Source organism: Sphaeroforma arctica (genome assembly GCF_001186125.1).
Source record: "Sphaeroforma arctica JP610 unplaced genomic scaffold supercont1.113, whole genome shotgun sequence".
NCBI classification, from domain to species: Eukaryota; class Ichthyosporea; order Ichthyophonida; genus Sphaeroforma; species Sphaeroforma arctica.
In genome coordinates this window covers 82,869-98,212 of record NW_014040445.1, presented here as the reverse complement: position 1 = coordinate 98,212, position 15,344 = coordinate 82,869, and the positions used below count along the sequence as shown (strand labels likewise).

At 40.9% G+C, this 15,344-nt stretch overlaps 4 protein-coding genes across 5 annotated transcripts; 2 read left to right on the top strand and 2 right to left on the bottom strand.

The window, feature by feature from the left end:
* Positions 1-1,765: 1,765 nt before the first annotated feature.
* On the bottom strand, positions 1,766-3,464 carry SARC_02501 (60S ribosomal protein L12). Its single transcript, XM_014303746.1, has 4 exons — positions 3,377-3,464; positions 2,716-2,849; positions 2,430-2,550; positions 1,766-1,995 (listed from the first exon to the last, which is right to left on the bottom strand). The coding sequence occupies exons 1-4, from the start codon at positions 3,411-3,413 to the stop codon at positions 1,790-1,792; spliced, it is 498 nt and encodes a 165-aa protein (XP_014159221.1). The 5' UTR covers positions 3,414-3,464; the 3' UTR covers positions 1,766-1,789.
* Positions 3,465-3,802: 338 nt separating this feature from the next.
* SARC_02500 (large subunit ribosomal protein L6e) lies at positions 3,803-5,849 on the top strand. Its single transcript, XM_014303745.1, has 4 exons — positions 3,803-3,847; positions 4,582-4,924; positions 5,093-5,326; positions 5,467-5,849. Exons 2-4 carry the CDS (start codon positions 4,589-4,591, stop codon positions 5,620-5,622), a joined length of 726 nt encoding a protein of 241 aa, XP_014159220.1. The 5' UTR covers positions 3,803-3,847; positions 4,582-4,588; the 3' UTR covers positions 5,623-5,849.
* Positions 5,850-7,919: 2,070 nt separating this feature from the next.
* SARC_02499 (hypothetical protein) lies at positions 7,920-11,072 on the bottom strand. The gene is made up of 4 exons (XM_014303744.1): positions 10,922-11,072; positions 9,941-10,073; positions 8,420-8,491; positions 7,920-8,253 (listed from the first exon to the last, which is right to left on the bottom strand). Exons 1-4 carry the CDS (start codon positions 10,959-10,961, stop codon positions 8,109-8,111), a joined length of 390 nt encoding a protein of 129 aa, XP_014159219.1. The 5' UTR covers positions 10,962-11,072; the 3' UTR covers positions 7,920-8,108.
* Positions 11,073-11,279: 207 nt separating this feature from the next.
* On the top strand, positions 11,280-14,418 carry SARC_02498 (the record flags this gene model as incomplete). 2 transcript variants are annotated; one of them, XM_014303742.1, is made up of 8 exons in its annotated part: positions 11,280-11,476; positions 11,593-11,725; positions 11,925-12,039; positions 12,424-12,689; positions 12,807-12,926; positions 13,049-13,287; positions 13,466-13,608; positions 13,755-14,418. In XM_014303742.1, 8 exons carry the CDS (start codon positions 11,280-11,282, stop codon positions 14,204-14,206), a joined length of 1,665 nt encoding a protein of 554 aa, XP_014159217.1. In that variant the 3' UTR covers positions 14,207-14,418. The 2 variants fall into 2 exon arrangements, with proteins under 2 accessions (XP_014159217.1, XP_014159218.1); XM_014303743.1 differs by having other exon boundaries at positions 11,590-11,725.
* Between the last annotated feature and the right edge of the window lie 926 nt (positions 14,419-15,344).

Below are 15,344 nucleotides of genomic sequence, written 5' to 3'. Positions count from 1 at the left end.
TATATATATATATAAGCTTGTGCTAATCAACAAGTTCGTGACAACACACTTGAGTGTTTTCTATGCTAAGCTCACTACAGTCGTACTACTAGACATATGCAACAACTGATGCTGTTGTCCTACTCATAATGTATACTACAAATTGACACAGGTCTCCAAGACTGCAAATTAGAGCTAGTCAGTTAAATACGGCACAGTTCAACATGTTGTCTGAGGCGTTCGTGTTCAGTCGTACTACTAGAGTAAAGCAATGACTAATGCTGTTGTCTCACTCATTTGCCTGCCGCCAAAATTGACACAGGTTTAAACAGTTTGACAATTATAATACAAAAGCTAGTGTCAATCATCGAGTTGAATACAGCACAGTATAAACATGTATGGGGCGTTCATGGACAGTTGTACATAGGGAGGCTAGCAACGACTCATATTGTCGTCCCAATCATGAAAAATTCTACCAAAATTGATTTGTGGAATTCAAATCTTATCACAGTTCAATATGCTTTCTGCGGCGTTCATGTACAGTCGTATCACTAGAGCTAATAAGCGGCTCATGTTGTCCCACTCATGTTGCATACCACCAAAATTGACACAGGTTTGAACAGTTCGACAAGTGTAATTCAAAGCTAGTGTCAATCAATGAGTTAAGCACAGCACAATTCAATGTTCTCTCCGCGGCCTTCAGAAAACACGTGGCTGTGCTGATATCCACACAACGCAACTTAAGCAATCTTTTCAGACGTATTAGGTATGCACGGACCTGGAGACGGTCGTTTGCGTAATGCAATTTCCAATCAAAATAGAATATGTGAACGTTCTTCTCTGAATATATTGCGATGCTGTACACTCAGGATATACGTTGATCATGAGATACAAAACAAAGCTACAAATTGGGAAAATATTGTATCAGAAATGAAAAGTCTTTCATTGCATCGAAAAGTGTACCATTTTTACATTCGACGTGTTTCTGTGCAGTATACTCTAGCAGTCAGCTAAAAGTATCGAGTTTCCCGCCATTGCAGAGTTCTGAAATCAAAACTACGAGAGCGACATCCGGTGGAGACAGCTGAAGGTATTCATTCTTGCCCATACCCAACTTTATATTCCGTATACTGACGGAGGCACATACGTTGTTTCAAATGCTATGTGACTGGAAAACTCACATATATACAATTCTTGTCTTCAATCCGGCAGCCGAACGAAAATACGTCTTAGAGGAGCTTGAGGATTGATACCCGTGAACTGAATCAATTTGTGGAATCGCTACATAGTTCCACGACTTGCAAGAATATAAGCAGATAATAAATATGTTGAATATCTTTATCCACCAAAGATATGTGAAGTATTGCTGTTGAAATACAAACATACTTTGTGAACCGAGACGACTACTCTTTGCAGGGCTTTCAGCATGATATTGAAGCGATTATATACAAGCATATGTTTCGGCTAAAGCCGTATATGAACATTGCACGTCGTTTGTTTCAATCCCTAGTAGGGACCATCCACTTCTGTTTTAGACTCAATATTACTCGATATCATATCAAGATGAAGTTTTTAACCGTGTAATCATAATGGTGCCCATTAATTCCAGCCTCTTGTCATTGCACAATCAAGGAAACAAACTGTGCGACGATTTATACATATTCGACATACCTATTTGCTATTATATTTCGTAGAGAAGCAATAAAAATATATAGCACAGTAACATGTTTGACGTATCTCATATATATATTATACACAAAAATACACAACTTCTGCTACTAGTAGATTGGCGATATAGAGACCTGTTCATTTATTTAGCAGGTACCTCGCGCTCACCAGACTTAATCTCGTCGATAACGTCATGAGGATCCTCACCGTCAATTGTGCAACCAATGGACTGGCATGTACCTAGAATCTCCTTGACAGTTCCAGATAACTCACGTGCCATGGATCGCTCACGCATAGCACGGGCAATCTCTAGAATCTCATCGAAGGGAATGTCACCATCGTGGATGACTACGGAAAGAAGAACAGAGATAAAAAATCAATAGGATTTTTCTTCGATATTGTACTCAAACAAGCATGTGACTACTGGCATTATCAAATAGGCAGCTATCTTAGATACAATCCAGAAGGCAAAAATCCTCAATTCCACAGCGATTCAGCTGTTCAGAATGACGTATGGATCATCCTGATGGACAGATTGAATTGTAAGACCCCGTAGAGGTCGTCTGTAGCCTCTTATTAATCACCTAAACTAGAGATGAATAGAGTAGCGCTCAAACCCCCTCTCCGATAAATAATAACTATACAAGTGAAAAGTAACCCATTTTGCACACCGAGATAATTCTCACGACTACACGTGTGCAACTTTGTTCTTGCAGTAGCAAACCAAAATTGCCCACTGAGTATGAAGTATAGGCAGATATATGTGCATGTGAGTAACTTACTATTCTTTTCCTTTTTGCGGTCACGCACGGGCTCCTTAAGCGCTCTCATGATCAATGAAGAGGCGGCGGGAATAATGCGAACTGTGGCTTGACGATTTTGGATGGCAAGCTCAACAGTCACCTGTGACAAACAATTACGGCAGCAAACATTCAATAAAAGTGCTACTCACTTAGTATAATAAAGTTGTTTATCGTGAGGTACAACTCGCTATGTACCAATATAATTCAATCAGAACCGAAAAAGTATATTGCATGCAGTGAAATGTTGATGTGAAAATAACAATACCTTAAGACCCTTCCAATCCTTAGTGGCCTTGCAGATATCATCTCCAATCTTTTTGGGTGAAAGACCTAGGGGACCAATCTTTGGGGCAAGTGTGGCGGCGGCTGCTACCTCTCCTCCGACGGCACGAAGCACGACTGTTTAATATGATAACATATACATATATATACTTAGCCGTTGTAAAATGAAAATAAAGAGTACAATCTGCTGTTCTGGTCACGCCATGCCAAGCCGTGGTTTGTTATTGTATATCATGTTATATATACGCATTATGTCAATGCGAGAGTTCCGAGTTGTAAAATGCACATATACATGCGATGCGATGGCTCAGTAAGAATTCGATCGTCATAAAGAGTAGCTGGCGCGAGCCGTGCATATTCTCCTGTATACGGAACGAGGAATTCGATATGTCATCATAGCAATCAAACCGCATCCATTTTCGTTGCTTGACATAGTGTTGCATATGTATGAGGCAATAGTGTAGCACATATACGTGGCTATGGTGTTGCACAAGTATGTGGCAATCGATGTTGGCTGTGGTAATTGGGACACTGCTGACGTGCTGAGTATTTTTCCGTCAAACTTTGGTGGCGATATACGCTTCTCCTTATGTGTAACTATTGCATATACTTGCCCTCTAACGTGCAGTAAGAGGTTGACGTACCGTATTTGATTTCGCTGGGGTCGGGCTTAGGAGGCATATTTGCTAATTTTCTAAGCTCTAGTAAAAAGAGGGAGCGGTTTGTTTAAACTGAATATCTTATAGCTTGAAACGTGTAGTATCATTAATATAGAGCCATTTGAGAGCACACATGCGACCAGTGACTCAAAATTCGATTATTTCGTCACATACGGAATAAAGCCTACTACAGATGAGAAACTAAAGCATCGTCCAAAAGGGATCAGGAAAGAAAGTGTACTGATTGTTTTTACCCAAATCCGACTAAGCGATGGTATGCGCCCGGAAAACGTAAAACCAAATTCTACAGCAACTGCAATACCTACTCCTGGTTGGTCCAGGGAAAAAAAAATTAATCCGAATATCTCGTGTATTTTGGATGGTAAACGTGCATGTGGTCATTGGGAATTATAACACTCGATTGTATTGCCAGATCGCCTGCCTCTTTCGCAACTGGTATGTCGAGTTACACAAGTGCGAATAGTGCATCTGGTTACACGACTCATATCTGGCGAAAGGGTTATCTTACCGTAGTATTAGGAATAGCAGTTGTGAACGCTGCAAAAGATGCACTCGATTTCGCCCAACCAGACATAGAATGTAGATTCGTACGAATATAGTCGGAAGGTGGAGACGATTCAGGCATGCTTGTTAGCAAATACAGGCGAAGATGTCGGTGAAACAGTTAGGCATGTTTAGCATATAGGCAAATCAATATACTATTACGGTACATGCGTAAGATGTATTTTCGATGGGTTCTGATGAAATAACTACTCCTTGGTTCATATTGAGTTGAAAGAGATGCCAGGCATGCAACACCCTAGTCAACGAATGCATTGACGGGCGGTCATGTAGAAAAATGAAAAAGATCGAAGGTTTACCGGAAGCAATATAACTTATTAGCCAACTAGAAGCAATGCACGTAGATTAGCGAATTTGTCTAGGAATCTTTTGCAAAGGATCCGAGATTGTTGATGGTCACCCTGTGCGTCTGTAGTTAAGGTAGCTAGTATATATATATATATATATATATATATATATATATATATATATATATATACGCGTTGCATTTCATATCAAATATTGATGATAACAGCTTCTAGTTCACGACCACGATTGACAAGGTGAGGTATCGAAGAACCAAATAGATACTAATACACATCCGTTCGTTTGCGCGTTATATTACTTAGGGAAACCATGGTTGATCACGCACCCAGAAACTCAAACTTGGCCTTTGGCGTAAACCGCCTCGGTCGGGCCGCCGTATACAAGAAGCGTGCCTTGTACCGTCGCAAAAAGACTACTCAGAACACTGAGAAGGCTGCGCCTGCGACCACTAAGACCAAGGAAATTGGCGGTGATAAGAATGGTAAGACACGTACCGTTCCCCTACAAAAGGAGAGCCGTTTCTACGCCACCGAGGATACCCCTCGTCCTCTTGTAAACCGCAAGCACGCCAAGGCTGCCAAGCTTCGTGCCTCCATCACCCCCGGAACCGTATTAATCTGTCTCTCCGGACCTAACCGTGGAAAGGTACGTTTTCGCATCACGTAACAAATATACTATTAGGGTAATATTTCGTGATAGAGGTCTACTCTATTTTTGAAATGCAGTCTATGTGATTCTTACAATGTATTAGTATAAATTATAAGAACTAGATTTTGTGACTGATCCATAGTAATATTTCATTCACATGCGCAGCGTGTCGTCTTCCTCAAGCAATTGGCTAGTGGCTTATTACTTGTGACTGGACCCTTCAAGATCAACGGAGTACCCCTTCGTCGCATTAACCAGGCTTACGTTATTGCCACGTCCACTTCCATCGACATCTCTGGTGTGAGTGTTGCTGACAAGTTCGATGATGCATACTTTGCACGTCCCTCTACCGGTGCCACCGAGAAGTCGGAGAAGAAGTTCTTCGCAACCGGAGATAAGGTACAATGATTTAAATATATGTTATAGGTACTTGTTCCATGGAAGCGGGGTTTTTTTGGGTATATTTAATGGGAATCGATTTGTTGCGCTTACACTCACTCGATACTCGTATACATAATGTTGTGAACGTTGCGTTGCAGGAGAAGAAGGCCCCTGCTGCCAGTCGTGTCTCCGACCAAAAGGAGGTTGATAGCGCCATTATTAGCGCGATCGCCAAGGAGCCCATGATGAAGTCATACTTGGCTGCCACCTTCTCATTGAAGAAAGGACAGTACCCTCACTTGATGAAGTTTTAATCTATTTCATTAAAATGATCTCGCTGAGTATTACCTGGTGTTCATTAGGGGACTCTCCATAGGTGTGTTCTTGTTGGATATTTTGAATGCATCTATAGGCATGCACGTAAAACACATACCGGGTGTCTACCGTTGTTGTCGATTCTTAGTTTGTTTATGATGTTTTCCCCCACAGGACGCATTTATTGATTTAGTTTATTTTTGGGTTTCCAAAGTACTAATGTAGGCTCAATCCTTGGCAGTAAATATCAAACCTAACTTGAAAAGTTATTCTATATAGCGCGAAAGTGTAGACGTTTCGTATGTGGTCAATGTAGAATGTGAATTATGTAGCTATACGACAACTGTCGAGATAAGTACATGTACGTATTATACTATGGAAAATGCGTCGCTTTTGTTATTAATGGTACGTTTTCTAGCTTGACTTAGTGATGCGGCTTGATTTTTGTCAATACGCAGTTATGGTACATTTTCTAGCTTGTTGTCTTTCTTGTGTTTTGTGTACTAGATGGATGATTTGCCAAGTGTTGTCTAGTTACCGGTGCATGACGATTAAATCTTATCATGAAGACTTTTATGACTTCGCATCGAGTGAAAGAGCGAGTATATAGTGTGCTTATAATGCCTCAATCGCGGGGTGTAATATCTAGGAGAGTAGTATTGTTGGTCTTGTAAAATATTGATATTGACAAACTGACTCAAACACGTCTTTGGTCCTAGTCGAGCGATGCTTCTCGTTGTGTAGGAAAGTAATTATGGCGAAAGAACGGTAAAAAAACGTTCCGACTGCGCCTGTGCTACTATATTCTAATAGTAGTTATTGCGAAATAGAGGTCGATTGAATTAAGGGATTCGACTGTAAAATTAGGGTATGGCTCGGTTTACCACAGGGTGAGAGGGCTATATATTCGTAAGAGTAGTATTTCGGAAATTTCTAGCTGTTCTTGAAATCGTATACCAATATTCGGTGCGAAGCAAAATTGATAGCATAGAGTGACACTATTTGTTCAGTGTTTATGGAAAGATTAATCCGGTGGGCATATGCCTTTGATTGCGGTAAACTGTGATTATGTTACTAAGATGGATTGGCGTTTTAGACGGGATTCGAATGGTTGTCTTCGCAGAGTATATGGCAATGGCGAGCATATTCTTATTTGGCGCAATGGTCAAGCAAGGTGTTCAAGGAGGGCGGTTGTTGATACACTCGTGTTAAAGAGAGATTCTGCTGTGAGAGGAGGGATCGGGGCAACGGGGGAGAATGATGGCCGAGAAAGAGTTTGTTGTATATAGCTGGAATCACGGTCCACAGCCCGAGCATATCAATAAATCAGATCTGTATTGTACCTTACAAATGAAAATAGTGTGCGGTCTCATCGGTTACGCTATTGCGAACTATGTTTGATTATTGTCTTTCTAGGTTATTCGTGAGAGTGCAAAGCTGCGGCGGACTATCTAGTTTGCATACGAATTTATAGCACAGAAGCGGAAAGACGATTGTAGGTAGTTGCGTTAAGTTTTCATAAAAATGCAGGCACCATGTACTGCTCGTACTCGCATCTTACTCTTATATTTGCTTTTTTTCATCTACTATGGTACTTCGGTGAGTGTGTTGAGAGTTACTGATTGAAATTATTCAAGACATTGAATCTGGGACTTTCCAGCGCCGAGCAAATCAATATCTCATAAAAGAAAACTCGAAAAAGATTATAGACAATTCGCAAGGGGTGTTTTGAGGCCAAATAATGAGCATGTTGTGCTGCGTTCTATCGAACCAAAGATATGTTTTGATTCATGTATTGAATAATTATGAGCAGCATCATCTGTTACGCTACAGTAGATTCATTCGCGACGTGTACTCCTATATATACCACAGGCTTCTCAATAGGCGGGTATACTTCTCAATAAAGCGGACTTACGAGCTGCTTTTATTTCATTGGTAATATCTATCTGCATACCATCGGTGCGTCTTCTATATGGCAGGAGCATATTAAAATTGGCCTAAATGCAAAATGCTGATGCTGCTTATGTTGTAGCTCGCCAGCCACGTATATGTCCTCTGTATAAAAATGGGCTATACTCTTGCTATTGAGCAGCGTCGCCTGCTGACATTTACTCTTTGAAAGTATATATTATAAATATACTTTACTCTATGATTGGATTGCTGCCGTTTTGAGAATTTACGAGAGGTTATGCATCGGCATTGTACATGCATCTATAGTAAAAAAGATCAGTTACATATAAACTTCAAACAGCTGGCTGTAAAAGCTAAACTAAAATACTAATTGAATAACAGAAATGAGGAGTAGTCTATATTGTGCCGATTTGTTTATTTGAATACTTGGATTTTCATTTCGATGCAAAATGAAAGCTTCTCGTCACAACATGCAGCCTGAACTGATCAATTGATGATGATTATACTGGACCAAGGAACAACGGCAAAAATTTCTTCTAGTACGCAAACTTTACTGCAAAATTCGATGCAGTGTCTAGGGAATCTCTCCGAGGATTGCGACTTTCGTGTGTGGGACGAATCGGTCTGTGTGGTACCAGTGCTCCCCTGGAACGTAACCGGGAACACCTTCCATCAGAATCTTCTCATCGGCAAGGAACTTCGTTTTCTCACGCAAAAATCTAGAGAAAAACGTCAAATTGTTGGTGAGCATGTTGAATACCACTTCCGATCCCCGCGATGACGAAACAAACAGCAGAAGTATATGTTAACAGTGACACCAAATATTACAAAAGACACAAATTCTGTGCGAAGGGACAACATATCACTGTACCAGCACTACTGTACCTTCTGTCCTCTTCAGCCTGTAGCAAAGGGATGATGGCGATTCTGTTGGCCACCTTCTCCAGCTTTAGTCTCCTAATTATACACGAGGGGAAACAATGAAGTAAGATGAGGTAAAATCATCTATTAAAAAAACCCCATATTGAAATATACGAATAGCGACAAGTTCGTTAGCTCAAATTGACCTATTCGAATGGAACTCGAGCATACACCTGAAACTAGTACTATGTTGAGTATAAAGGAATATGTCACATTCGAATTTACACAAACCATTAAAAGTGTACAAATCGCAATACGCGGTGTTCAATAGTACATTCTCAAAACAAAATCCACTCCCTCCTAATGATCTATCGAGTACTGCGTGAACAATTCAGAAGCACTGTACAGCCTCGATGACCCAAATCAAAATACACTACAAGCTTTACAATGCCACACTTCAGTATTTGAAACAAGAAAACGGGAATACCATTCAAGAATTGGAACTGAAGTAAGAAATGAGCCGCACTAAGGTGACACGTAGATGAGAAGTGAAACACCTTTCGATCGAATCGTATATAGAGGCAGATGTATACTATACATAAAAGCGGCCGGCGCAAAATTAATTAGTTCGGATCAATATTTCAGTTGTGTAGTTCCTGGGACGACTCTTTTAAGTATTCGGAGGCGAAAAACAATGGAATTCTTCCAGATTTTTACAACAGGCCGACAATAGACACACTCTCAATCTAGCGGCACAGAGGCGTTCAGTACAGATTGGAACGTATCGAATCAGTGTTTCATTCAAATACTTCTACCACAGGTCGGTAACCTATACGCTCAACTTCAAACTTTATTTGACAAATTTGGAGATCAGAACACCAAGTGAGCCGCACGCCGAGTACTACAGACATAATACTGACGTAAAGTAGCCAAGTTAGCGTAAATAACAAAATGATCACCCAAATTAGTTAAACAAAAACTCTGCTTCCACTTCAAACGCGCATGCGTTTATCCTAACCACAAACAGAATACAGCGGCTCTCCGACCAATATGGCAGCACTGTAGCGAACGCAGAAAACATATCGCACATAGTACCAAGCCAGCGCATCCATTTTTACAGGATATATGCAGATCCATGTGCTTCTACAAGTATACATGCATACGTACTATATATATATATCCATATGTATGTATATCCATATAGTACACACACACACACACACACACACACACACACACCTATATATATAAATATAAATATAATTATATATATATTTATATATCTATATATGCATACAGACAGACATACATACAAATATATAAATATATGTGTAAATATGTAAATATATATATATATATATGTATATATATATATAAATGTATATGAGTGAGTGAGTGAGTGAGTGAATTTAAAAACAAACGCGTCGGTATATATACATACATGTATTTTGTATATAATTCTAGAATCTTGATATAATATCATTACACTGCACAATCCATCATAATTTATCATTGCAGACAGATCGATAGTTCATAGCAGCATACCTTCGCTTACGATTTTCCTGACCCATGAAGTACAATCCACCGACCATTGCTACTGCTCCCATAGCAAAGATCGTCGTTCCCTGGGGTCCGCGTCTGGGCAGATTACGTTTGAAATCGACCGAAGCAAAGCCACCTTTAATTATAAAAATCAAACTGTACAATTACATACAAAACCTTCCACCTGTACGGGAATCTCGAGGGATATCTGTCTTCCAAAGCCGTGGTAAGTTCATTACAACGTCTAAGGCTGAAGCGCCAAGCACAACTTGGCAGAGTATATATTTCCCCATAAGTACTCTGTATTTGATTAGCTAGCCACTGCAAGCGCTTATATCCTCACAGAAACCTGCTAAGCGAATAAATTAAGATTGAACGCACTCACCACAAAAAAACAGTGTGCCATCTCACTGTGCAGAACGAACATGTATGACGGAAGTGCAGAATCTGTTGGACAAGAAAGGACCGGAAGTACAATATAGTATTCTCATCAAGAAAAAGAGTTGGCAGACTGTAATTAAAGAAGTATGCAAATATCGTCTCCGAAATCATTTATCTCAACTCCGCATCTCAGTTGTAGCCCATACGTTTGTATTGTCTTAGCGTCACACGTATAAGCGCACAATAATAAACGCAGATAGTTACTATCGTCTGCGACTAGCCATTTTATCTACACTTTTTAGGTACTCATGTATGTAATACCAAGGTGTAGTAAATGATACAAGGTGGCAGGAGTGAAATATAGTAGAGAACACCTTGACTACCTGTTGGTCACCCCAGAATACACTTATATTTCTAGTACTTGGTGGTATACTCAATATGCCATACTAATCTGGAGGTGGTATTTCCTGAGGCGGCTTGAATGTCGACATATTGCTTGTTCACACACTGCCTATAAAATATCTACACACCACCTGTTGAGTCATTCCAGAATACACTTACAAATGCTAGTACTAGATGATTTACTCGTTACGCCATACTAACCTGGAGGTGGCATTTCCTGAGGAGGCTTGAATGTCGACATGGTGTTTGCTGCTTGTTATTGCTTGTTACTGCTTGTTACTGCTTGTTATTGCTTACAAGTCGCATTGGAATGTATATGTACATATGTATATTTATATATTTATGTATCCCAGAGCCTGTTTTAGCAAATATGTTCTGGCACTAAAAGCATCTAAATATTGACAATTGTTTTTATAAAAACCTTTTTTAACAATACAGCATGAGATTTATTTCAAGAAAACCCCAACCCGACTCAACTTCTATCAAAAATATGAACCTGATGGGGATAGATAAGGCTATTCCCCATACTACAAGCACGACATTGTGATAGCATTTAAGAATGTCAGCAGGGAGCTCCGGTACTGGTAGCAGTATGTGTTCTGGAACGAGGTCTTTGTCATCAAAAACAACAGGTCCCGCGGATGTAAGTACAGATAACTTAACAAATACAATGGCAAACATGAAAGTGTCAGATACTGCATCACGAACAATTGAAACTCCAACTGTCGTGCTGTTCGACAAAGCGACTTCAGAAAGGTAGATACACCAGAGTGAAAAGAAAATGTGTATTTATCTTGTTTAGAATATGCACTTTTTAACAGTGCACACACATTTTGAACAGCCCTGACAACAGTTCATCAACTTTTCAGCAGCCACCCCATGGAGATACCAGGAAGAAGTGGGGCAATATCAACGCGTGCGACACTGCCCACAATACATCAAAACGTTCCAGCAAGAACAGGAAGCGGTGAAAATATTGAGCGGATTTTCGCTCCACCCAGACAGGTAAGGTAGCACCATGATGCCGGACCAGTATATGTTTCACCTCCATTGCAAACACATGATCGCATGTCCGGTGTATGGGACAGTTGAATGGCGACCTATTGGATCAGTATTTTCTAGGTGATGAGTGTCTGGTTTCGATCACAAATTATTCAAATCGTAGCACGACCGCCTTGTGTATTGACTGTTTTATACTCGGCAGACGAGCTCGACTCACTGGACCGCAATCGCTGCTCATGTAAATCGGTCCGTCCGGTTAAAGAGACAGCATGTCAGAGACCAGGCCATGTGCGAGAGAAGGAAAATAAGCTGCATTGGTATGTGTAGCGACCCTTAAGTTTTTGTAACTGACATTTTGGTATCTTTCTTGTCAGCAAACTACTTATCTCGGATGAGTATCCCGCGCAGTGTATGGACAGCAATACACTACATATGAAATTTCTCGTGGCTCAGGTCGCAGTTCTACTCGTTTCGAGCCTTGAATCACATCTTCTTTTATATACTCGTATTCTACTATGTATGCAGCCTTTCACAGCCTCTAGTGAAATACACCAAATCCCAGTTTTTTTTGTCATATTTGGAAGGCAATAGCATAAACGATCTCAGAATACAAGTGGCAGTCTTATACTCTCTACTATTTGTACTCGTTACATGATAGTAATGATATACCTTTTTCTTTGTCTAACGTTAACTTCTCACAGCCCCAAGTGGAACACAAAGTCCGAGTTCTGGAAATACATTCGACCAGCAACTGGATGCTCTGCTTCCGGCAATTGTAAACGACCTACGAGCTGCGGGAAACTTGCACAATGCAAATGCTGTGCGCATGCGGGCCGCACAACAACTACGAAAACTGCTCTCACACGAGCGCAGCCCTCCAGTTGCACAGGTGGTGGCAACGGGTATCCTCCCGGATCTCCTTCGGTTCATGTTAGCAGATGATCTCCCCGGACTTCAATTCGAAACGGTGAGAACCCCCAGCAATACGCAGGTTTGAATTCATAACAGATTCTTTGATATGTGTTTAGAATTCGGCGCGCTCCATTAGTACTCCAACACAATTTTTACGAATACTGTATCACAGGCCTGGTGTTTGACAAATTTAGCGTCGGACTCTCAAAGCCACGCCAAGTTGGTCATTGAGGCGGGCGGAGTTCCTGCGTTTATTCATCTCTTGAAGTCAAACGATGTCCAAACCGTAGAGGTATGATATTGGCATCACATTCTCTGATGCATCTCTAGTGCCAAAATGCTATGTACACTCACCCGTTTTCTTGGTCATATGAAAGTTTTTTTGTACAACTCATGCTTAAGTCTTTCTTTTAGCAAGCGGTGTGGGGTTTAGGCAATGTGGCCGGGACTTGTGCCGAGTATCGAGACTTGATTTTGGCGGCAAACTGTCTTCCTCCGCTTCTGGAGATACTTCGCACGACTGAGCGCGTGTCTTTACTCCGAAATGCGACGTGGACTCTGTCAAACATATGTCGAGGTAAACCAGCTGTGGACATGTGTCAGGTGAAGGAGGCACTTCCCATCTTCAAATCATTAATATACCGAGCTGACAGGTATATTGAGTGCTCTATTTTTTGCATGACTTGTACAATACAGCGTCAGTTCTGTGCGATGAATCTGCAGCACCACATTCCGTATGATCGCACCTGTACTAGCCCGAGTTTCGATTGCATCATCGCGCTCATGTACACTTGAAAGCTGATTATATCATACACTACCTTGCCTATACAGGGAAGTGCTTATAGACATATGTTGGGGACTATCATATCTGACGGATGGAGAGAATGAGAAGATACAAGCAGTCCTCGACTTGGATATCACTAAGCGTCTAGTAAATCTACTCAAACACGAATCCCTGCACGTCGTCACACCTGGTGCGTATCTCTATTATGTACCATATACTGCATCCTATTCGTATGTTGAAAAAATGTCTCGTAGCGTTTGTATTGGAAGTATTATTATCGAAAGTAGCTCAGTGCACAGATATCATCTAATCGCGCATGAAATGCTTTAATTGCAGCTCTTCGTACGATCGGCAACATCGCAACTGGCGAAGATCACCAGACGCAGCAAGTTCTCAACTGTGGCGCATTGCCGGCATTGAAAGAACTTCTCACGAATGAACACGCTGCCATCCGTAAAGAGACATGCTGGACACTGTCCAACATCACAGCAGGCACTACGCCACAGGTACAGCTCGTTTTCGACGAAGACATACTGCCGATTCTTGTTAAAATGGCGTCCACTGAGCCTTTCCGCACCCAGAAGGAGGCTGTCTGGGCTTTGGCGAACCTCACTTCGGGGGCAAGTCCAGCGCACATTGAGCATATTGTTAGTCTTGGAGTGCTCGATCCCCTTGTCTGTCTGCTTGGACAAGAAGACCGGCTGGCGCACGTCATCCTGGAGTGTTTAGACAACGTCTTGAAAACTGGGCAAAGCGCTGGTCAACGAAAAAATCCATATGCGAAGTAAGTGCGCATGTACCTACATATGTGTACGAGTTCAAAAGCATACTTTCTGTCAGTATTCTAAGTACTAATCTTTACGTCCCTTTCTTACTCCGCAGGGTGCTCATTCGGCTGAGAATAAGAGAGATACTCCTTGAAATGGCCGAGGACTCCGAAACGGATTCAATGGTCTATGGAAAGGTTGTTCTTTTACTACACGATCACTTCTCAAGCGCACTCTAAATAAATTATACCTTAATCAGTGTATAGTACTAAAATTTTTGTAGCATATTGCCACTGAGCAAGACAGGCCTAACATCATCCAGTACTAAGCTGGCAAGCAAAGGTTTTCATTCCAACCTTTGAGTCGAACAGATTGGCCATCTCTCATAAAATGACTATGATGTGCAGATTTAATTGCAATATAATTCAACATATCGAAATTGTCACCACAATCCTCTCGTCTCTGGTGACCGGGTCGAACATAGCATACCTGCCGATTAGTTCATTTCCATGTACTCGACCCCTAACGGGTGTCTGGCTACAAACCACTGGAGGCACAGCTGGATATCATTCTGATCGCTATCGCACAGCACATCGTGATATTACACGAATTATTAAAAATGAGACATATACTGTCTTTCTCACGAGCCTATAACTGCTCGGTTGAAGATTTGGAATTCTCAAATTTGTTGTGTACCTATTTGCAACATATAGGAGCGTTCAAGAACCATGCTTTTGTGATCCAATTGATACTCATGAGAACGAGATGGTGTGATGACAGAAATTTGAGCGTCAAACAAATACACATACACGTGCTATACAAGATTGTGCTTGCGCATTGCTATCGTAGATCAATGGTTCCTATCAACACGGGTAGACAAAACCAATATGCCGTTTAATTGTAATCACTGCAAACTTTGAAGGCACTCCTCGTCGATTACTGGCATGTAGCAATTACCAGTGGAGTCATCAACTACTCCCTGTACTATTCAATAAATAAAACATACCACAATATACGTACATACACACACACACCCACCCACACACACACACACACACACTCATATATATATATATATATATAAATAAACACACACACACACACACACACACATATATATATATAATATATTATTATATATGTATATAATATATATATA